General features: G+C 50.3%; 1 protein-coding gene and 1 non-coding gene across 11 annotated transcripts in view; one reads left to right on the top strand and one right to left on the bottom strand.

Annotated features, from left to right (window-relative positions):
* The window catches only part of MEGF11 (multiple EGF like domains 11), a 315087-nt gene that overhangs the window by 33706 nt on the left and 258546 nt on the right, over window positions 1-22835 (bottom strand). For all 10 annotated transcript variants that reach the window (XM_044925410.1, XM_044925405.1, XM_044925408.2 and 7 more), the window contains exons 11-12: window positions 1235-1355; window positions 141-304 (exon numbers count right to left, since the gene is read on the bottom strand). In XM_044925410.1, the coding sequence (XP_044781345.1) occupies window positions 141-304; window positions 1235-1355 (285 nt within the window). The remainder of the gene's footprint in view (window positions 1-140; window positions 305-1234; window positions 1356-22835) is intronic.
* LOC112577850 lies at window positions 15973-16079 on the top strand. The gene has a single exon (XR_003102052.1). It is a non-coding gene; the product is annotated as a U6 spliceosomal RNA (small nuclear RNA).

Genomic DNA, 22835 nt, shown 5'->3' with positions numbered 1-22835 from the left:
AGAACTGGGGCTGAGATCTAAATCTGGGTGTTCCATCAGCTGGTCCAGTGCTCTTCTCTGTACTTCTGTGGACAAAATAACCACAGGGAAAAGGTCTGAGGGGCTGCTGGGTCACCCCCATCCTTCCCCGCCCCGCTCACCGGGCAGGGCAGTTCGCAGGTGCCCCCCAGCCAGCCGGGGGTGCAGGAGCAGGAGCCATCTGTGGGGCTGCAGGCCGCCCCATTGGCACAGGTGCAGCTCTCGTTGCAGTTCAGGCCCCACGTCCCGCTGGGACACGGCAGGGTGCAGTCGAGGCCCTGCCACCCTGAGGGGAAGGAACAAGGCTGTCACCTCTCTGTCACGTGTCAGCACAGTTTTCTGCCCACTTCCCCCGGCTCTGTACAAGACAATGTACCCAAACCACCCCTTCTCTGGTAGCTGGGTAGAGCACGCATCCCACCTGCTGAGTCCACTCGGAACCACAGCATGGCTGTTGAGAGCACAGGGGCTAGAAGCTGGCTCTCCTGCCTGCTGGTTCTCCCTGTTCTTGCTATAGGTGGATGGTTCTACCTGAATAGGGCATCAACGAGGTGGGGGTCCTCTCTGTGCCCAGGGTGGACTCAGGAAGCTTATCGCAGGGCCCTGTGCTTGGGAACAGGCTGGTTTCCCATTCTGAGGCTGCTTACTGGCCTGTACCCCTCAGATCCATTTCCCCTCTTCACCTGTTCTGTGTCTCAGGGGGCTGACCCCAGCGGCTGCCCTCAGGTGGGCTTGCCAGCGGGAGACCTGGCCAGTGGCAGGAGGGCGGGGGCAGGAGAGGCACAGGCATCTTCTCTTCTTTCTCTGCTGTGAGCAGGGCCTCTGGGGACGGCTGTCTCAGTACTCCAGCACCATCTTGCAGCTGCTCTGCCCCTGTCTCAGTCCCTACCAGGTGGCCCTCACTCACAGGCTCTGGGAACTCCACTTTCTCCCTTCGTCCCTCTCACCCTAGAAGTGGTAGCAACTGTGAGAGAAGCTAGGAATTTCCGGGTTGCTCGCATTCCCTTGCATGTCTCTGCAGCTCTTCTAACACCCTGGTAACAAATCGCTTTTATTACATTCCTGCTGTTGAAGTCCCGGGCATGAGTCTCCTTGGCTGGAACCTGACATACAGGCTCCCTGACTTTGCATGTGGGTGGGTGGGCAGCTGGCAGCCCACCTGGGCAACTTCTGTGTGCACATCTGAGGGGATGGGATGGGAAAGCAGGCACATTACCCTCCTTGCAGGTGCAGAAGCCATCAACTGGGGAGCAGGTGCCACCGTTGTTACAGCTACAGACAGACGAGCAGTTGGAGCCATAGGTCCCCGCCGCACAGGGAACTGCACAGTCCTCCCCCTGGATAAAGGAGGAGGGGGATTTTGGGTCAGAAGGTATCCCATGATGAGTGGCTATGGAAGGTAGAATAATGCCTCCCCGCTGCCCCCCCTCCATGTTCTAATTCCTGAAACCTGTGAATATGTTACCTTACATGGCAAAAGGGACTTTGCAGTCATGATTAAGGACTTTGAGATGGAGCGTGTCTTTGATTAGCTAGGGTGGCCCAAATTGATCATGTAAGTCCTTAAGGGTAGAAGATAACTAAAAAGATAGTCTTGAGAAGTCCTCCACCTGCCTGCATTGACTTTGAAGACAGAGGAATGGGGCCACAAGCCAAGGAATGCAGTGGTCTCTAGAAGCCAGTCTTCTTGCCTGGAAAATTCCATGGACAGAGGAACCCGGCAAGCTATAGTCTATAGGGTCACAAAGAGTCAGACGTGACTGAGCAACTGAGCGCTCGCACGCACACACACACACACACACACACACACACACACACACACACAAGAAGCCAGAGGCTTCATTTTACAACTAGCAAGAAAATGGGGACCTCAGTCCCACAACCCTAGGAACTGAATTTTGCCAAAAATCCAAATGAGCAGAAAATAGATTCTCCCCTAGGGCCACCAGAACAGAATACAGCAAGATGACACCTTGACTTTAGTCCTGTGAGACCCATACCGCACTTCCAACCTACAGAAATGTTAAGATAGCACATTTGTTTTGTTTGAAGCCAGTACTGTGCTAATTTGCTACAGTATTGATAGGAAAGCAATACAATGATTCTCACCAGTTGCGGGAGGGGTCAGGCCTCCAGACCACTGCTCTAGAGTGGGCAAAGCCCTCAAGGAATTTGATCCCTGAACCTCTATTAGGTCACACCGGCACAAAATTTAACCCTTTGCGTCTCAATCTTATTTGATTCTTACCACGAGCCCCCTGAAGCAGATAACAATAGCCTATTTTCATTTACCCAAACCTCAAAGAAGTTAAATGTAAATAATAACAGCTAATATGTATTAAGCACTTTCTCAATATCAGGTACCATCATTACATTTAATCTTCACAATATCCTCAAGCGATAGGAACTAGAGCCTCAGCATCATTCCAGGTCATGGAGCTAACTATGGTTGATCTCTATTTGAACCCAAGCTGGCTGCTTAACCATTCTGTTTTTAGCATTGGCAACCAGTTTCCTTGGAAAACATTCTCTGAAATGGAGACTAGTGGGCTCTTGAGAACAATCCCTACGAGGGGAAAGGGAAGGAGGAAGGACAGACAGAAACTGAACTCTGGTACAGTTGCAACAATAGCCTAGTAAGCTCTGGAGCTGGCTGGCCCTTAGAATTGTCCTGCCCGGGGAAAGGGAGACAGAGGCTCCATACCCCTGACCAATCATTGGTAGCCACTGCCCTGGGGAAGGGGGCATGACTTCAGGGGAATCTGTGCTCTTTGATGGAAGGCAATTTCTGCAGAGAGACTCATCTGGGAGCTACTAAGTTTCCTGAAGTTGGGAGGAAACTGCACGCCTTCATCCTGAATCGTGTATCTGGGTGACACTCTACAGGATCCACTGCACCAGACCTCCTTGGGTGGGCTGTTAGCTCTAGTAAGGCATTCAGAGTGAGGGCAAGTCACAGGGCTACCAAGACTGGGGACTTTAGAGGCTTTGAGGGGTGGAAGAATTCAGTTAATCAAAGGAAGTGGGGTTAATGGCAGTCTAGGTGGGAAGGGTGTGAACAAGAGTGCAGAGGAGTATGGGAGCTGGGAATGTTCTAGGGGTAGCAGGAGGAGGGAGTCTGTTGTAAGGAGGGGTAAGGGAGACATTTCAAAAGGGTGTTGGGGGACTTCCCTGGTGGTCCAGCAGTTAAGACTCTGTGCTCCCAATGCAGGGGGCCCAGGTTCGATCTCTGGTCAGGGAACTAGATCCCACATGCCACAACTAAGATCCGGTGCAGTCAAATAAATATATTTTTAAAAGGGGGACATTGGCAGCCTTGAATGTGAGGGAAGGGAATCTGGGCTCTCGGAGTCCCCAGGACATGCCTTCACTACTCAGGAACCCTCGTTGGGGATATCTGCTCTGGTGCACAGACTGGGATGCTGAATTCCCACCGTCTCCCCTCCAAGGAGTGTCTCCAGCTAACTTCTCAGGTCTTGTGCTGAGGTTTACTGTGGGAATGCTGATGCATGGGCCAGGACACCAGAGCTCACCTGGGCCCCACTAGCTGTGTGACATTCGATAGGTTACTGCCCCTCTCTGAGCCTCACTTCCAGCATTTGTGAAATGATAGCCTTGAAGTGGAGAAGGCAATGGCACCCCACTCCAGTACTCTTGCCTGGAAAATCCCATGGATGGAGGAGCCTGGTAGGCTGCAGTCCGTGGGGCTGCTAAGAGTCGGACACGACTGAGCGACTTCACTTTCACTTTTCACTTTCATGCATTGGAGAAGGAAATGGCAACCCACTCCAGTGTTCTTGCCTGGAGAATCCCAGGGACGGGGGAGCCTGGTGGGCTGCTGTCTATGGGGTCGCACAGAGTCGGACACAACTGAAGTGACTTAGCAGCAGCCTTGAAGTAGGGGAGCTCACTTCTCAACTATCAGGGTCCCAGGCAGTTGGCCTCATCCCCATTCAGGTCATAGAGAGATCTTATTTGGCCCTTGGTGAAGAGGCTCCTCTCTAGCCCTTCTCTCTGCTCCCACATGCCCAGGCTGGGTCAGGGAGGAGAGACTGGGAAGTGTGGAGCCCCACACCAGAAGGTTCCATGGTTCCCACTCTTTCCCAGGCCAGTCTTTGGCTGATCCTGACCAGCTGTAATCTACTAGCGCTCCCATTACCCAGAAAAATTCTAAATTCTCCAGGACTATAAATAGAAGGCAATGGCAACTCACTCCAGTACTCTTGCCTGGAGAATCCCATGGACAGAGGAGCCTGGTGGGCTGCAGTCCATGGGGTCGCTAAGAGTCGGGCACGACTGAGCGACTTTACTTTCATGCATTGGAGAAGGAAATGGCAACCCTCTCCAGTGTTCTTGCCTGGAGAATCCCAGGGACGGGGGAGCCTGGTGGGCTGCCGTCTGTGGGGTTGCACAGAGTCAGACACGACTGAGTGACTTAGCAGCAGTAGCATAAATATCCCAGAAGAATATGTTTAAGCTCTGAGGGCCTTGGCCGGGGTGTAAATTGCATGCTTAGTTTATGATTTTCTCTGCATGAGTTTACTTTAAGAGGAAGGGGTTTCTCTCCTGGAACCCTCATTAGTTCTCCAATCCCTGCTCTCTGAGGAGATTTCAAGGGGCTTGTGAGTCCAATTGTGGATCTGTTGGCGGGGCTGAGAGGACTGCCCACCCTGCCCTGCTCCAGGGGGCAAGATGCAGAGCACCCAGCTCAGAATATCTGTCCCCAGAAGGCTGCACCAGGTCCCATTTTCTCCCAGAGCAGCCTGTACAGGGCTATGGACAGTCAGCCTGGCTTTACAACGGCTCTGGGAAGTCACCAGGCGAGAAGACTTTCTGCTTCCCAGAGAAGGAAAGGGAGACAGAGCGGGGCAGGGGCTTATCCGGGGCCCCATGCTGTATCAGTGAGGGGTGAAGGAGGAAGAACCAGATCTTCCCACAAAGGTGGCAGAGCCCGGGGGTTAGAGAATGGACTCTAGTGCCATCCTGCTGCTACCACTGACTCACTGCCTGACCTTGAGCAATTTACTGAACCTCTTGGGGACTCAGTTCTTCCATCTGTCAAATGGGAATAATAATGTCCCTACTTCATAGTATTGTTAAGAGGATTAAAGTGGTTATTACATATGAAGCTGTAGTTTTTCCAGTAGTTTCCACATGTACAGATGTGAGAGTGGACCATAAAGAAGGCTGAGCACCAAAGTACTGATGCTTTCAAACTGTAGTGCTGGAGAAGACTCTTTGAGAGTCCCTTGGACTTCAAGGAGATCAAACCAGGTCATCCTAAAGGATATCAACCCTGAATGTTCATTGGAAGGACTGAAGCTGAAGCTCCAGTAGTTGGCTACCTGATGCAAAGAGCTATCTCACTGGGAAAGACCCTGATGCTGGGAGAGACTGAGGACAGGAGAAGGGGGCAACAGAAGGTGAAATGGTTGGATGGCATCACTGACTCAATGGACATGAGTTTGAGCAAGCTCTGGGAGATGGGGAAGGACAGGGAAGCCTGATGTGCTACAGTCCATGAGGCTGCAGAGTTGGGCATTATTGACTGAACAACAGCACGTGAAGCAGATCGAAGAGGGCCTGGCAGGCAGAAAGCACACTAAACGCTATCATTACTACAAAGAAATAGTATCTCTTATGAAACGAATACATGAAACCCTCTACAGTTTCAGCAGAAGGCAGCTCTGGTAGAGGGCTCCATCTCTTACTCGAACAAATGCCGGCCCTGTGCAGGAGAGGAGAGCTGGTGTTCACAGGGGGCGCGTGACCTCATGCCCCCAGTTTCAGCTTCCTGCCACCTCCTCCAGGCTGTCTTCCTGGTTCCCCTTACCCCAGTTGAAAAGGCCTGAACTTTTACCACAGTTCTGGGGGATAAAATGACCACTCGCTGAGGGGCTACCATATGCCCCATGCTGTTAGTGCCCAAAACTTCCCATTTGTTAGCTCCGAATGACAAAACAACCCAAATGGGGAAGCGGGCAGTTTCTAAAGTACACGGTTCTGCCCTGAAGGAATGTGAGCCTGGTACAGCTCCCCCTCCTCCACCTCTTGGCCCTGACCCAACCAGGCTCAAACTCCTCAATAAGCACAAATACTAACAGGGAAACTTTTTATCACATTCCCTACTTTCTGTCCTCTGATCTGCGGGGTCAGGCCCGGCATGTAATTGATTGGCTGTCTCTGGTGATGGACATGCACAGCAAGCCAATAATCAACCTAACTTCTCAGGTTTAGACTAATAGCCCCACCTACCTCAAAGTATCCCCTGGCCAAGGTCTGGCGATTCTCAGGGTGCCCACTGCCACACACCCCCCTCCAATAGGCCATTCTCTTACACATTCATCTCCCCAGTTTGGGGCACTGCTAACAGGCCTTAATCATGATGGCCTGTGTGGCACCCGAGCCTGCAGGGGTCATTATTTATGTCTATACATGCTTAGGCATTTCCCAGGTGGCGCTAGAGATAAAGAACCCGCCTGCCAGTGCAGGTTAGATGTAAGAGATACAGGTTCAATCCCTGGGTTGGGAAATCCCCTGGAGAAGTAAATTGCAACCCACTCCAGGATTCTTGCCTGGAAAATCCCATGGACAGAGGAGCCTGACAGGCTACAGTCCATGGGGTTGCACAGAGTTGGACACAACTGAAGCGACTTAGTATGCATGCATGCTTAGGCAGTCAGGGCACACACCTGTGAGTTTCTGTGTGCGTTTGTCTCTGGGGGTGTCTATCTATCCATCTGTGTGGATTTGGGTATAAAACTGTGAGTCCTTCCTCATCCTTCCCTCCTGTGTGTTCCCTCCCCAGCCCACCTGTGCTGCCCTGGTAGGAACTGGGTGCACACATAGCCACCGCCGTCCTAGCACGCTGGGTGGCTCCTGGTTAGCTCTTAATGCCTGCGTCTGCCCTGGGTTGTGAGCTCAGGGAGCAGGACCTCACTGTACTCGCATCTAGATTCTCAGAGCTTGGGGTCCTTCTGGTGTGTAATGGGCCCTCGATAACTGTTGTTTAATTGAAATGAGATGTCTGCGTGTACATGCTGGCTTCTACCGTGGATAGAACCAGAAGGACTGAGCAATCTCCATATGCTTTCTTTCTCATGCCAAGCAATTCAACAAATGTTTGCTGAGTGGGGGCTGATTCTGAGCCAGCCCTGGGAGTGGGCTCCAGGGACACACAGGAGCCTGTGACCTGGTCTCTGCCCTTGGGCAGCTCCCAGGCAGTGTCCACACAGGCACACTCATGCTTGCATCTGGATGCTTTTATTTGCCCACTTATTTACTGGCTCCCCCAGTTAGACTAAGAAGCTTTGTGATAAGAGGGATCTTATCTGCCTTGGCTGCCCCAGGATTCCTAGCTAAGTCCCTGGCATGGAGTGGAAGTATTCTATAAATACTATTGGACAGATGAGTGAGGGGCCCTGGTTCTATGGCTCCCATCACACACAGGAAGCAGACTGTTGCCTGGTCTAAGGGTAAGTCCCATGCTGCCACACCAACTCTGGGCCTCCCTGGGAGCTCTTGTGCAAATGGAAAGCCGGGCCAGATCCGGGTCTGTGGCTTCATGTCCCACTCTGCCACCTCCTGCCCAAACCCTCCCCAGCCAGGCTGAGGGTCAGACATACAGTCAGAAAGTTACCCTGCTGGCCTCGAGTGCATCCACTCAGGAAGACAAGACCCTCCAAGCTGAATAGGATCTTAGAGATGATCAGATTCATCGCCATCATGAGAAAGAGACTGAAAGTCAGAGTCGGCCCATGAGGCAGAGCTGGGATTTATCTACCACATCTTCCCCAGCCCAGTGCCTGGCCCAGACCAGCCTTGAATCCACATCTGTTGATCTTTTCACCTTCTGGAAAAAAGGACAGGACAAGAACCCAAGAAAGTAGGGGGGGTTGCATTTGGCATCTCACACGCTTCACATAGCCTAGCACCTTTGCTCACTCCCTCAGCCAGGAGTACCTTAAGGCCTTTATTCAAGTTGTTCACCAAAATCTCCATCCAGAATTCCTATACACCTTACTGCTGGAGGGGCTTCCCTGGTGGTTCAGACGGTAAAGAATCCACCTGCAATGCAGGAGACCCAGGTTCGATCCCTTGGTCAGGAAGATCCCTTGGAGAAAGGAATGGCTACCCACTCCAGTATTCTTGCCTGGAGAATCCCATTAACAGAGGAGCCTGGTGGGCTACAGCCCATGGAGTCACAAAGAGTCGGACACAACAGCAACTAAGCACATTTACTGCTGGAAAACAATCTTCTGTTCTGATCGACTCATGTTCACACTAGGTAACATACAGGTCTTGGTTTCTTTATTAATTACAGGCAGCTGTTGAAATCAGTCTCCCCAACTTTTCACCATCAAGAAGCCTTGTGGGTGTCCCCTGTCTGCAAAGCTCTCTCAATTTGAGAGACCCTGCTGTCACTCCGCGCTGGTGTCCCAGGCCAGTCACGTACTGAACAGGTGCAATTTGGCCAGTGACCACAGGCCGGCAGATGCTGGTGGCAGCATCTTGTCCACCAACCATGACCTAGAAATTCCTATGATGTCACCGACAACCAATCAGGGCTTCTGATTAACCTACGCTCACCTGGAAGATCACATAGAGTTAATTTAATTCTAATTAACAGCAGAAGAAAAACCTTGGTGTTTTAGTGAGCTTCATCCTAGGTAATGGAAAATTGCCTGTAGGCTTTGTAAAATGTTCAGAATCGCTCCTGGCAACCTGCTGCAGCTTCTGTACGTGTCTAGTTGGGAACCAGTGGCTGGATCATCTCTAAGGACCCTGTAGCTCTGCCTCTCTGAGCATCTTGCCTGCAGGAGGGGGTCTTAACCCGAAGAAGTGAGGAATGATGGGAATGCAGGCCCAGAGTAGGGAGCCCTCCTGGAATCGAAGAATCACACCAGCTGGGTGGCCACCAATGCTGCTAATGCATGGCCTGGGATTGGTCACATATCCTGCCTCTGCCATGGGCTGTAAGCTCAGGGAACCAGGATCTCATTAGATTCACTTCTAGATTCTCAGTGGGGTGATAGCTCCTTGTACCAGAACTGGAAAAGATGTTGCAAATCACTTGGTTTGGCTGCCTTGTTTTACAGGTGAGGAAACTGAGGCCAAGGGAGGGAAAGCAACTTGCCCAAGGTCACACAGCCAATGCTGGGAGGGATGGCTTTGGAACTTGAATCTCCCGGCTCTTATGTCAGCACAGTATGCGAACAGCCTAGATGTGGTAAAACTCTGGGGTAGCCTATGCTGCCCTTGCTCACTCCTATTGACGGCACGCCCGCCACTTAAGCACAGAGCATCCAAAGGACATGGCCCTGACCTTGAGGGAAGGCCACCTGCCAAGCTGAGACACTTGCTCTTTCTCAACACCTGGAAGTTGATATCTGGGTGTTTCTTGAATTGTTACTTATCCCCATTACACTTGTGGAGCCCACTCCCAACACCCCTTCCCCCCGTCCAGGAAAGGGCAGCCCTCCACCTCCCAGAGGCAGGCTCCCAGGGTTCCAGCTCCTGTAGAGGGAAGCCTGCCTGTCCTGCTCAGTGTCTTCACTCCGCAAATGGAGGATGGATGAGAATTCTTCCTCCAATCCTAAGGCATGTTCATTATAGATGCAGCCTAGGCTATTAACACCTTGAACTTGATTTGAAAGAGCGGCTGGCTGAACGGAAGCCCCAGAGCTGGTCCCGCTGCAGAGTTGCAGATCTCCTCCCCGCCTTCCACCTGCTTCCTTGTGCTACGTGGCAGCAGGGGTCTGGACCCCGGTGGGTAATGAGTTATATGTTCTATTACATTTGTTTCAAATACTGTTTACTGAATTTTCTCTCCTGCAATATGCTGCTTTGTAGTTCCGCCCTATTTGGGAAAATTCGTCAACAGCTGGGCGCCTTGTGTTGATCATCCATTTTCCTTGCAATGGGCAGGAGGTTAATGAGTACTTCTTGGAATGAAAGGAGGAGAAGGATGGAAAGTGGTTGACCCTCCCTCACACAAAAGGGGTAGGCAGTTGGGCAAGTTCACCTCAGGGTCCCCTTCAACATGTTCTGTTGGTAGGAGGCAGTGTAAATGGAGTGAACTGGGTTCCCTAGGTCCAGGCCGAGGGGGTGGTCATGCTCTACAGGCCCATGGGGCTCAGCAGAGAGGACTCTGGGACAGGAAGGCAGGGAAGTCAGCGTGGCCCCCAGGTCTTCTTGCTAGAGGAGTAGGGATGGTTTAGGCAAGAAAGGGCCCTGGACCTGACATCAGAGTACGTGGGTTTCCGTGAGTCAAAGACACTGGCTCACGGTGACCCAGCCTCATTCGTTTACCCATTCAGTACTCAACCACCTTTTTGACCATGCCGTGTGGCATGCTGGATCTAGTTCCCTGACCAGGGACTGAACCCATGCCCCCTGCAGTGGAAGCCTAGAGTCCTAACCACTGGACTTGCAGGGAAGTCCTCTCAAATGCTTGTTGAGCATCTACCACAGATCCGGTGTGGTGACAGGCCATGACTCCCTAACCATCACGCTAAATTAGATGCGACCTAAGGGGAGCCCTTCCTGGAGGAGGGTATGGCTACCAACTCCAGGATTCTCACCTGGAGAATCCCATGGCCAGAGAAACCTGGGGGGCTACAGTCCATGGGGAGTTGGACACGACTGGGTGACTAAGCACGCAGCGCAAGGGGGCCTTCAGCTCCCATGTTCTTTACCTTCCCGTCTTCCCACTTCAAGAGTAGGCTTCTGTTACCGGCTCCTTGGTGGCACTTATCACAATTGTGATGAATTAAAATCAGCTCTCATTCTCCTAGAATTCTCATCCTCACGTAAGTCCCATGAGTGTAAAGACTCGGTCTGTTTCCTCAGCCCCGTGGCCCCAGTCCTGGCATGGAACCTTGACCACAGCCCGCGCTCATTGCATAGGGATCAAATTCATTCACTCATTCAGGAAATGTTTTGGAAGCACTAGAACATGCCTGACACTGTGCTAGGCCAGAGGACACTGGGTGAGCAAAGCAGAGCATGTTCCTACTCTCATGGGGCTTCCTGGATGGCGCTAGTGGTAAAGAACCCACCTGCCAATGCAGGAGATATAAGAGATGTGGGTTCGATTCCTGGGTCAGGAAGATCCCCTGGAGGAGGGCATGGCAACCCCCTCCAGTATTCTTGTCTGGAGAATCCCTTGGACAGAGGAGCTTGGTGGGCTACAGTCTATAGGGTCGCGAAGAGTTGGACACAATTGAAGTGACTTGGCATGCACGCATACACTACTCTCATGGAGTTTATCCTTTAGTGGGGGAGCAGGGTGAGGCAGATGATGAGGCTGTGGCAGGAGAAGTTGCAGGCTAGGTCCCTCCTTACTTCCAGATGTTCTGCAGTGGCCTCCCCAATCCTCTGGTTTCTCCTGTTTCCCTGTCTCCCATGCTCTTTCTAGAGCTTCAGGGTCACCCACCAGGCTGATTTGGTGCCCAATGTCACACCAATACCAGAAGCACACATGTGGAATGCACTTCACTGTTTACAGTATTGGCCTCAAATTTTGGCACCAGAGACCTGTTTTGTGGAAGACAATTTTTCCATGGATGGCAGGATGGGGTGGGGGGATGGTTCAGGCAGTAATGCAAGCAATGGGGAGCAGCAGCTAAAGCTTTACTCGATCAGCTCGAAGGGCTCAGGCAGTGGGACCCCCAGGTGCGGAGACTCATGCGTGATTTCCCAGGGAGAAAGAGTGACACGAGGTCCAAAGGCAAAGAGAACAGCTTGGACTGAACACCAGCCACAGAGGCCCCTCCAGTGCAGAGCAAACCTCACTGGACCTAATTAGTGTGTAACTGATAAAGCAGCAACTGACAGCCAGTGCACGCCAGGGAAGAGAAACTCTGCATAAGGCATGAGGAGCGGAGGGCCAGAGAAATGAGAGGGGGAGGGGGATGGAGGCCTCTTGTCACACCCATTCCCATTCCTGTTTCCCTGTGCCAAGTGGATAACGAACGCAGAGGGCCTGTGTGGCTGAGTTATTCTATCTGGCCCCCCGGGGGATAGTTGGAGAGAGGCTGAAGGTTAGGCCTGGAAACCCTGTATCGGTGCAACATGAGTAGGCTACCAGTGATCGGAGGCTGCTCTGTACAGTTGTTCAGGCTGTGCACTGCACAACCCTCAGGAGCCACTCAAATGGCAGTCCCTACAGCTTGTGTATTTATGACATCAGTTTTTTGGCAGATGCCAATAGACTGTCTTGATAAAGGGGTGTTTCATTTTCTAATTTGCATAAATATGCTACATAACTGACCCCTCAGGTCTCCCTAGAGGAGGACAGACACCTCCTAACAGTTCCCAAACAGATACCAAGACACTTCAGGAAGACTTGAGACACAGTGAGTGTGGCCAAAAGAGGATATTTAGAGTCAAGTTCAGGCTATGTTCACTTGCTGGCTGCAGAATCTGGGGTCCTCCTGGAGACTCAACGGGCAAAACCAGGTTTCTCTTCTCTCTGTTGATGCCTTTGTCCTATCTATAGCCCCTTCCTCTTCTCCAACTGTTCCCTCTCGTGAGCTCCAAGAAGGCATCACAGGCTGATAAGAGCTTATTGAACACTCTTGAGAGGTATTTGTATCTTATCAGGAGGCTCCCAAATCTAAAATTCCTGGGAAAGCTCTTGCACAAAGGCATATGCATAGTGGGAAGGACCTGAAGAAGGGGGAGTGGGGCCTCTGGTCCTTACCCCTGTCCACGCCCCTTCACGCCTACAGACAGGACTGAGCCACCGGCTTAGGACAGACTGACCGATCCCCAGTGCTGGAGACAGGAGGAGGGAGACTCAGATTTTTAACCAACCCCTTGGTGCCAGCCCGTGCCAGGCACTAACAGGCTCGCAGGGAAGGAGTGACCTTCCTAGAGAGAGAACCATCCTAGAGAAAGGGAAAATTGGGCTAGAGAGGTCACTTGCTCTTAGTCATGCTGTGGGAAAGCGGCCAACTGACTCCACAGCCCAGTCTCTTTCCTCTAGACCTGGCCGCCTTGCCTGCAAACAGGGCAGCAGTGCGACAGGGACCCCAGTGTCCTGAGGGCCTACCATGTGCCAGGCCCTGCCCTGGGTGCTTCTCTACAGATTTGTTGTTAAATGTATGCTGACGGTGGAGGCAAGAATGGCTACTAGGGGCTTACGGTGGGAACTCTTGGGGGCATTTGTATCTTGTTAGGACGCTCCTGAAGTCCAAAAGCTTTCAACGTTTGGAACTGCCTGGTGGTCCACGATCCCAAAGCAGGGGCTCTGGGGATCAATCCCTGGTCAGGGAACTAGATCCCACACTCTGCAACTAATTGTTCACATGCCACAACTAAGACCAGTGCGGCCAAATAAATAAATATTAAAAATAAATCAGAAGCCTTCAAGGCTTGATGGGACCAAGCTAAGGTGGAATAACAGGTAGTGGGAGTGAGAGTCAGACTGGGGACTGTGCCAAGACCCATCATAGTATACATTGTCTGAAAGAGAGAAAGCTGGTTACAGGGATGCTGCTGCTGCTGCTGCCTGGGGATGCTCGCAACATCACACACAGGCCTCAGCTCTTAGTTAAGAGAAAGCAGCTTCCTACAACAGCCTCCCTTTCCTGCTCCTGCTCTCCCAGGACTGAGCCTTGGCAAGCACTCGGGCACTTCCTGAGGGCCTGGGCGTGGGAGTGATTCTGGCCACAGAGGATCAGGTCATCTCTTACTGGCCTTCTGGGCCCGACTCCCTCCGTGGACAGAGTCAGACAAAGTCCCTGCAAAGTCAGCTAGAATCTTCGGGACCTCCTGGACAAACACTGACAGCATATGGCCCCAACTGCTCTGCATTAGGTTTCATGATTTCCTTAGTGGTTTTAAAAAAGTGCCAAAAACCATTGCCTCTAAACTGCTGGGAAATCCCATGCTGGTGGGGAGAGGGGTCTTCATGATTATGTAGTGTGTGTGAGCACAACGTGGAGGGGGCAGAGGCACAGGATGCGACTGTGGCAGGGGAAGGTGTGGCGGGCTGCCTCCCTGTAACACGCAGGTGTTCTGTAGGCTGTTCTCGGTAAGCCTGCGTGTACGTGTGCCTCTTGTGGTTGTTCAGCTGCTCAGTTGTGTCCAACTCTGTGACCCCATGGACTGCAGCACGCCAGGCTTCCCTGTTCTTCACCACCTCCTGGAGTTTGCTCAGACTCATGTCCATTGAGTCAGTGATGCCAACCAGCCATCTCATCCTCTGTCCTCCCCTTCTCCTCCTGCCTTCAATCTTTTCCAGCATCAGGGTCTTTCCAATGAGTCAGCTCTTTGCATCAGGTGGCCAAAGTGCTGGAGCTTCAGCTTCATCATCAATCCTTCCAGTGAATATTCAGGGTTGATTTCCTTTAGGAATGACTGGTTTGATCTCCTTGCTATCCAAGGGACTCTTAGGAGTCTTTCCAACACCACAGTTCAAAGGCATCAGTTCTTCAGTGCTCTGCCTTTTTTACTTTCCAGCTCTCACATCCATACATGACCACTGGAAAAACCATAGCCTTGACTAGATGGACCTTTGTAGGCAAAGTGATGTCTCTGCTTTTTAATATGCTATCTAGGTTTGCCATTCCTTTTCTTCCAAGGAGCAGGCGTCTTTTAATTTCAAGGCTGCGGTCACCATCCACAGTGATTTTGTTGCCCAAGAAAATAAAGTCTCTCACTGTTTCCATTGTTTCCCCATCTATTTGCCATGAAGTAATGGGACCGGATGCCATGATCTTCATTTCTTGAATGTTGAGTTTTAAGCCAGCTTTTTCACTCTCTTATTTCACCTTCATCAAAAGGCTCTTTAATTCCTCTTCACTTTCTGCCATAAGAGTGGTGCATATGTGTGTGCAAACAGTGAGTTTATGCAAACACATAAACTCCTGATATATGTGGTGTAAATAATACTCGTGGGCCCTATGTATATCAATTGTACAGATGTTTTGCCTGTGTGGAAGAGCAGGTTAGGGATGGGATATTTGGCTTATTGTCCCAGTGTCTTGGTTCGAATGGCAGCTTATAGGCTCCCCTCTCCACAATTGCGTGGTCTATGCAGTGTGTGACTCCGGTGGAGTGTGTCCTGTGTCAGCGGCATGACAGCTGTGAGGTAAGCTTAGCACCTGATGCAGGACATTTGGGCTGATCCTGGTCATAAAGCCTCAAGGGGGATTTGATCACAGTGGCCTGGAGAATGGTGTACACAGCATGGACATGCTGGGTTCACACTGTAGGCTAGAATATATGGGGTGTGTGCACATGTGTACTGCAGAACCCAGCTCCTCTGAGGTGCTGGCTGGGAGGTGTGGGCCCAGGGCAGTGGTGTACAGAGCCACAGGCTGACTACACGGACAGTGATAATGTCCCAAGTGGGAACCAGATTATGGGGACAGAGGGTCCTGCAGGGACTGATGGAGGTGTTTATTAGGGTCCAAGCAGAATGCGGCACATTCATGACTCATGGGATGCTTCTAAAGGACCTGGGATATCATTCAAAGAGATTTACTGACCATTCTCTGTGCAGGCCTGGGAGTGAATCTGGGTTAGGAGGCTGGCAGGACGGGGGAAAGGAAGGAATCAGCAGACCTGCCCTAGCAGCTGTCTAGTAGAGAGGACAGACTCATCCACAGTGTGCCCCGAGAATGGGTGTGCCAGGGTCCTGTGGGAAGGTAGTGTCCCACAGGAAGAAAGCAAGCAGGCTTTATGAGGGGATGCCAACTGAGCTGGACACAGGCAGAATTCAGCCAGGAGGATAGAGAGCAAGGGCGTTCCAGGGAAAGGCCAGGTTGAAAAGAGGCATAGAGGAGACACGGTACACGGGAGGGTGGGCGGGGCTCTAGGGTAAGGCAATCATTTTGGATTTCCCGGAGCTCCAAGCCTGAAGGGCAGCAGCGGCACAGGAGCCTGAAGGTTAGACTGTCCCAGCTAGGAAGGCTTTAAACTTTACCCTCAAGACAAAGGCAGGAGCTGGCTTCAGCAGCGCATGTGTTGGAATTGGAATGATACACAGAGCATTAGCATGGCCCCCACACAAAGATGACACACAAATCTGGGAAGTGGTCGTATTTTTCTATACATAGAAAACCCAAAGACAACACGCAAAAACTACTGGAACCAATAAATGAACACAGCAAAGTAGCAGGCTATAAGGTTAACATGTAGAAATCAATTGCATTTCTTCACACTCACAGTAAAGTATCGGAAAGGAAATGTAAACAATCCCTCTTAAAACTGCATCAAAAATACTTAGAAATACACCTGCAAACAGAGTCATTAGTACCATCTTTCTAGATTCCGCATGCATGCGTTAATTGCTGGGCAGCAATGGAGATGCTGATATCGACAACAGACTTGTGGTCACGGTGGGGGAAGGAGAGAGTGCGGCAACTTGAGCGAATGGCATGGAGATATATGTGTTACCATATGTAAAACAGACAGCACGGGAGAATTTTCTGTGTAAAACAGGGAGCTCGACCCAGTGTTCTGTGACAACCTAGAGGGGTGGGACAGACAGGGAGATGGGAGGGGGGTTCAGGAGGGAGGGGACACATGTACATCTGTGCTTGATTCGTGTTGATGGGTGCCAGAGGCCACCACAATACTGCGGAGCAACTGCCCTCTAATAACTGTATTTTGTTCTATACTTCTCCATATTATACACTTATAATCTTTGATAACTAAGACAAGAAATAAACCTCGCCAAGGTGAAAGACTTATATGCTGAGAACTACAAAACATTAATAAAATAAACTGAAGATGATTCAAAGAAATGGAAAGATAGCCCATGCTCTTGGACTGGAAGAATTAATATTGTTTAAATGGCCACACTACCCAATGCAATCTGCAGATTTGATGCGATCCCCATCAAATTTTTGTGACTTTTTTTTTCAAACAGAACTAGAACAAATAGTCCTAAAATTTATATGGAACCATAAGAGATGCAGAATTGCCAAAGCAATCCTGAGGGAAAAGACAAAGCGAGAAGCATAACTCTCCCAGACTTCAGACAATACTACAAAGCTACAATAATCAAACCAGTGTGGTCTTGGCACAAAAACAGACATATAGAACAATGGAACAGAAAAGAGAGCCCAGAAATAAAACCATGCACCTATGGACAATTAATTTTTGACAAAGGAGGCAAGAATATACAATAAGGGAGAGATAGTCTCTTCAAGGGCAGTTGGAAAAGTTGAACCACCACATGTCAATCAATGAAGTTAGAACACACCTTTATACCATACACAAAAGTAAACTCTAAAAGGCTTAAAGACTTAAATAAGAAAAAGCACCATAAAGCTCCTAAAAACATAGGCAAAACATTCTCTGACAAGTCATACCAATGTTTTCTTAGATCAGTCTCTCAGGGCAATAGAAATAAAAGCAAAAACAAACAAATGGGACCTAAGCAAATTTTTAAGCTTTTGCACAGCAATGGAAACCATAAACAAAATGAAAAGACAAGTCATGAACTGGGGTAAAGTATTTGTAAATGATGTGACCAATAAGGGTTTAATTTCTAAAATATACAAACAACTCATATAATTCAATAAAAATAACAACAAAATCCAACTCAACAGAAAAATGGGCTGAAGAGCTAATAGACAGTTTTCCAAAGAAGACATACAAATGGCCAATGGGCACATGAAAAGATGTTCATCATTGCTAATTATTACAGACATGCGAATCAAAAGTATAATGAGGTACTGCTTCACACGTGTCAGAATAGCCATCATTAAAAAGTCTACAAATAATAAATACTGGAGAGAGTATGGAGAAAGGGAACGACTTTACACTGTTGGTGGGAATGTAAGTTGGTGCAGCCGCCATGGAAAATAGCATGGAGGTTTCACAGAAAACTAAAAATAGAGTTGCCATATGAGCCAACATTTCTACTCCTGGGCATATACCCAGACAAAACTACAGTTCAAAAGTTATATGCACCCCTATGTTCATAGCATCACTATTTACAATAGTCAAGACATGGAAATAACATAAATGTCCATCTACAGATGAATGGATAAATGTGATTGTGTATATGGAACCCTGCTATTAAAAAGAATGAAATAATGCCATTTGCAGCAACATGGATGGGCCTAGAGATCATCATACTAAGTGAAGCAAGTCAGAAAGAGAAAGACAAATACCACATGATATCATTTATATGTGGAATCTAAATATGACACAAATGAACATTTCTATGAAGCAGAAACAGACTCACTGGCAGAGAGAGACAACAGAGAGAACCCCTTGGTGCTTGCCAAGGGGGAGGGGTAAGGGAAGGAAGGACTGGGAGTTTGGGAACAGCAGCTGCAAACTATTATATGTAGGACGGATAAACAGCAAGGTCCTACTCTTTAGCACAGGAAACTACATTCGCTATCCTGTATAAACCATAATGGAAAATAATATGAAAAAATATATATACACCTATATATGTGTACAACTGAGTCACTTTGCTATACAGCAGAAATTAACACAACATTATAACTCAACTATACTTCAGTAAAGGCTTTTTAAAAATTTTAAAAATAGACAAAGGCAGGTCCCCAAGGGCAGGCAAGTGCCTCAGTGTCCCAACCTATTTTTGGAATACCCCTCCCCTGAAGGCAGGAGTCTGGTCTACTCCCTTCTGTTTAAGAGAGGTTGAGAGTCCAGACTCAGGCAAATCCCATAGCTTATTGATTGTGGAAGAATTTTTTTTTTTTTAAGTTACAGAATGAATGCAGAGAAAGTAAAGCTGAAGCCTGAGAGGCATCTACTGGTGAACAAAAAGAAATGGAGGTGGGAAAGGGTGCCTCTACTGTTCAGTCGCTGGGCTGGGAAGATTCTCTGGAGGAGGGCACGGCAACCCCACTCCAGTATTCTTGCCTGGAGAATCCCATGGCGAGAGGAGCCTGGGGGGCTACGGTCTACAGTGTCGCAAAGAGTTGGACAGGACTGAAGCTACTTAGCACACACGCATGCACGGTCGAAGCTGTCTGTCCTTTCCATCCCCAACTCTATAAATTATTCAAGTCTTTATAACACTGCTTTCCTCCAGATTTTTCTGGGCCCCAGACGTGTCTCAGACAAGTTCTCATAGATTTCATCATTACACATCATATGGGCCTGGGATGTGCTCCTCCTTTAAGAACTTGAGGCCGCAGGGAGGCAGGTTTGACGGGAGCTCAGTTTAGACCTCTTTGCAGGCAGGGAGAAGGTGGCTTCCAGCTTTGGGCAGAGGCTGTCTGGGGCTAAAGGCCAGAGGGAAAAGAGGGCAGTGAGGCCTCAGAGGGAGACAGGCCAGGAGAGGTTCATCCTGGCAGCATTTGTCTGGGGAGTGGCTGGGTCTTGGGTTTGAGAGCTGCGATGCTCAGAGTTATGTAACCTTGCCATGACTGTGTCCTTGTGTGTAAAATGGCAACAGTAGCATTTAATCTCAGAGGGCTGTGGGAACACCCGTGGGGATGGATGTGGGAGCGTGCTGTAGTGGAAGCACTGTGAAACAGATGAGTGTCATGGTGATGACTGGTGCTCCATCCATACCACTGCCTGGGAAATTAACACTTCCCCTCAGCTCCCTGTCAGGTGCCCGGTTGCCCTAGAGAGGTTTTTTCAAAAGAGTTTTATCGATTTGCTTATTTTTGGCTATGCTGGGTATTTGTTGCTGCACACAGGTTTTCTCTAGCTGCAGTGAGCAGGCGCTACTTTCTAGCCGCGGGCTGCGGAGCACAGGCGCTAGGGCACCTGGGCTTCAGTAGTTGTGCACGCGCTCTAGAGCACAGGCTCAATAGTCGTGGCTCGTGGGCTTAGTTGCCTTGAGGCATGCGGGGTCTTCAGGATCAAATCCATGTCTTCTGGACTGGCAGGAGGATTCTTTACCATGGAGCCACCAGGGAAGCCCTGCCCCAGAGTGCGACACCACTTCCTAATTCGGCTCGCATGGCTGGAGCACCCTGTGGCCACGGTTTAGGTTTCTTCCTAGTGAGGGGCAGCGAAGGTGACTCTCGGTTTGCCCACAGGACAGGCAGGTCAGCGGCAGAAGGCTGATCAAGCCAGCGGGCTCTGGAACTTGACTACTAAATTCAGGTCCTGGCCCTGACACTTACGGGACCTTGGGCAACTTCTTCTTTTCAGCATTATTGGGGGCAAAATGAACAAACTTTTTGCAAGTCATTCACCAGCCTGAGTCTCAGTTTCCCTGTCTGCAAAAATGGGATTATAATTGTACTTTCTTCTGAGGGTAGGGGTGATGATTAAGTAAATTAATACACATAGTGTTCTTAGGATAGTGCCTGACCCAGAGGAATTGCTACAAAAGCTTTAGGCATTTTGATTGTTACATGCACCTGCATATGAACCTAAGCCCACTGCAGATGGGAGGAAAGAAACTTAAGACTGGGCTTCCCTGTTGGTCCAGTGGTTGAGACTCGGCCTGCCAATGCAGGGGGCACGGGTTCAATCCCTGGTCCAGGAAGATCCCACATGCCGAGGAGCCACTACGCTCAGGCACCACAACTACCGAGCCTGCAGGCCTAGAGCCTGTGCTCCACAACAAGAGAAGCCGCTACGAGAAGCCCTCACACCACAAGTAGAGAACATCTGCGTGTAGCAACCAAGACCCAGCACAGCTAAAAATAAGTTAATTTAAAAAAAGAAATTTAAGATTTACCGGCTCTGCACCACTTTGGTATTGCTTGCCCTGTTTCATCCTCATACCAGCCTAGAAGGTACTCCATGCATGAGGTGAGCAGAGGGAGGCTCAAGAGGTGATCCTGCTGGCGAGCAGGTGACCCAGTTGGTGAGCATCAAGGCTGAGATTCAGACTCAGGTTTGCTGACTCACAGCCCATGCTCTCCCTACTCAGCCAGCAGCCTCCACTGAAGGACCACGGGGAGTGATGGGAACCAGCATCTATCGGACACCTACTGCGTGCTGGGTCCCTAGACTGTGATGTCGCCATCTCCCCACACAGAGGGTGAAGGTCAGGCACCGCACCTTGCTGTCACAGGGCTGCTCAGGACTGCTGCGACTCCCTCTTGCCTGCCAGTGCTCACCTGGCAGGGCCCAGCCTGCTCAGCTCCCACGCTTTCCTTTGCATTCCCTAACCCCTGCTCCCCTGGGCCATCTTTGTCAAAGGCAGAGCCACTTGGGCCTCACTCCCTGGGCTTGTCTCAGGGAAATCATACTCAGAACTTTTAGGAGAGGGGAGAACAATTATTTAGTAGTGTTTTTGGAGAGAACTTTTGAGTTTTGTTTTGTTTTCATTTATTCCCAATGTTAGTCTTCCTGTTAGCCCCACCTTAAAGTAATTTATTCAAGACCTTTTTCTGCAACATCTTTCATTTTCCAGACATAATCACATCTCTGGCAGGAATCCCTTCCCCTCCTGGGGTCCATAATTACTCCTGCAGATGGATTATTGGTGCTAATGACTTAGTGAGGAGATGGCTGGGGAGCGGCCAGGCTGGGTGGGGCTTTGGAGCGTCAGAGCCTGTAGCAGGAGGGGAGTGGCTCCTCCTTTGTTCCAGACCCGAAGCCTTGGTGAGGGTGTCAGTGTGGGCCCCGGGCCCACTGTTCTCCCTCACGCCTCTGGGTGACACCCCTTGCATTGCTTTCTCGACAGTGTGTCTCATCTCAACTTCACCCCAGACTGAGGATACTAGGAACAGTTTGTGCCCCAATTTGCGGAAGACGAAGTTGAGACACAGAGAGGTTAAGGGACTTGGGAAGAGTCAAACAGCAGGGAGGTGGAGCTGGGGGGGACCAGGTCTCAGTCCCAGTCGGTCTCCGCTGAGCACCGACTTCCCGCTTCCCACATGGCTGTCCTGAGGTGAGCTTGGCCTTAGAGCCCTAAGCCTGGATTCTAGGCCCAGCTCGAGGTTCTCATGGGTCAGGTCTCATAACTGCTCTGAACTTGGGTTTCCTCATCCGTGAGATACAGCCCTCCATACTGGCCTGGCTTTCCTCACAGGAGAGCCGTGAGGATTAACAAGCTTAGGGGCGACAGCTAGCTGGGTAAAGCCACACCCACCCTCCGGAGTCTGCGGGTGGCCAGGAGTGGGAGCTGGCAGGGGAAGAAACCCCATCACTTCAGAAGTGAAAGTGCTAGTTGCTTAGTTATGTCCGACTCTTTGCAATCCTAAGGACTGTAGCCTGCCGGGATCCTCTGTCCATGGAATTCTCCAGGCAAGAAGTGGGTAGCCATTCCCTTCTCCAGAGACTTGGACAAAAGGAAAACTGGGAGTGTTTAAGACCTGTTTAGGGATACCGGCACCCCACTCCGGTACTCTTGCCTGGAAAATCCCATGGATGGAGGAGCCTGGAAGGCTGCAGTCCATGGGGTTGCTGAGGGTTGGACACGACTGAGCGACTTCATTTTCACTTTCATGCATTGGAGAAGGAAATGGCAACCCACTCCAGTGTTCTTGCCTGGAGAATCCCAGGGACAGGGGAGCCTGGTGGGCTGCCATTTCTGGGGTCACACAGAGTCGGACACGACTGAAGAGACTTAGCAGCAGCAGCAGCAGACCTGCCCCAATAGCTTCTGCTGCACTGAGAGAGTTGCAGGCATTAGGCTTGAGACCCAAGTCTCAGGTCCAGACCCTGGCCCTGAAGGCAGTGATGGAAACATGAGGAGCACGGCAGCGAGAAGGTGGTGTGACATGGGGACTGTTTATTTTTTTTAGAACAGAAGAGTCAGCAGTTTTCCCTAATAAGGCCACAAACCATGGAGTCCCAGAAGGGGAAGATTGGACTCAGCCTTTGTGATGTAAAACCAGTTTTCTCTATTTTGTTCTGTAGATTAATTGCCAACATGATTTAACATGCTGGCGACGCCCCCA

This window comes from Bubalus bubalis, chromosome 11 (assembly GCF_019923935.1).
Source record: "Bubalus bubalis isolate 160015118507 breed Murrah chromosome 11, NDDB_SH_1, whole genome shotgun sequence".
Classification (NCBI taxonomy): domain Eukaryota; kingdom Metazoa; phylum Chordata; class Mammalia; order Artiodactyla; family Bovidae; genus Bubalus; species Bubalus bubalis.
This window is presented reverse-complemented; position numbering and strand designations above follow the sequence as displayed.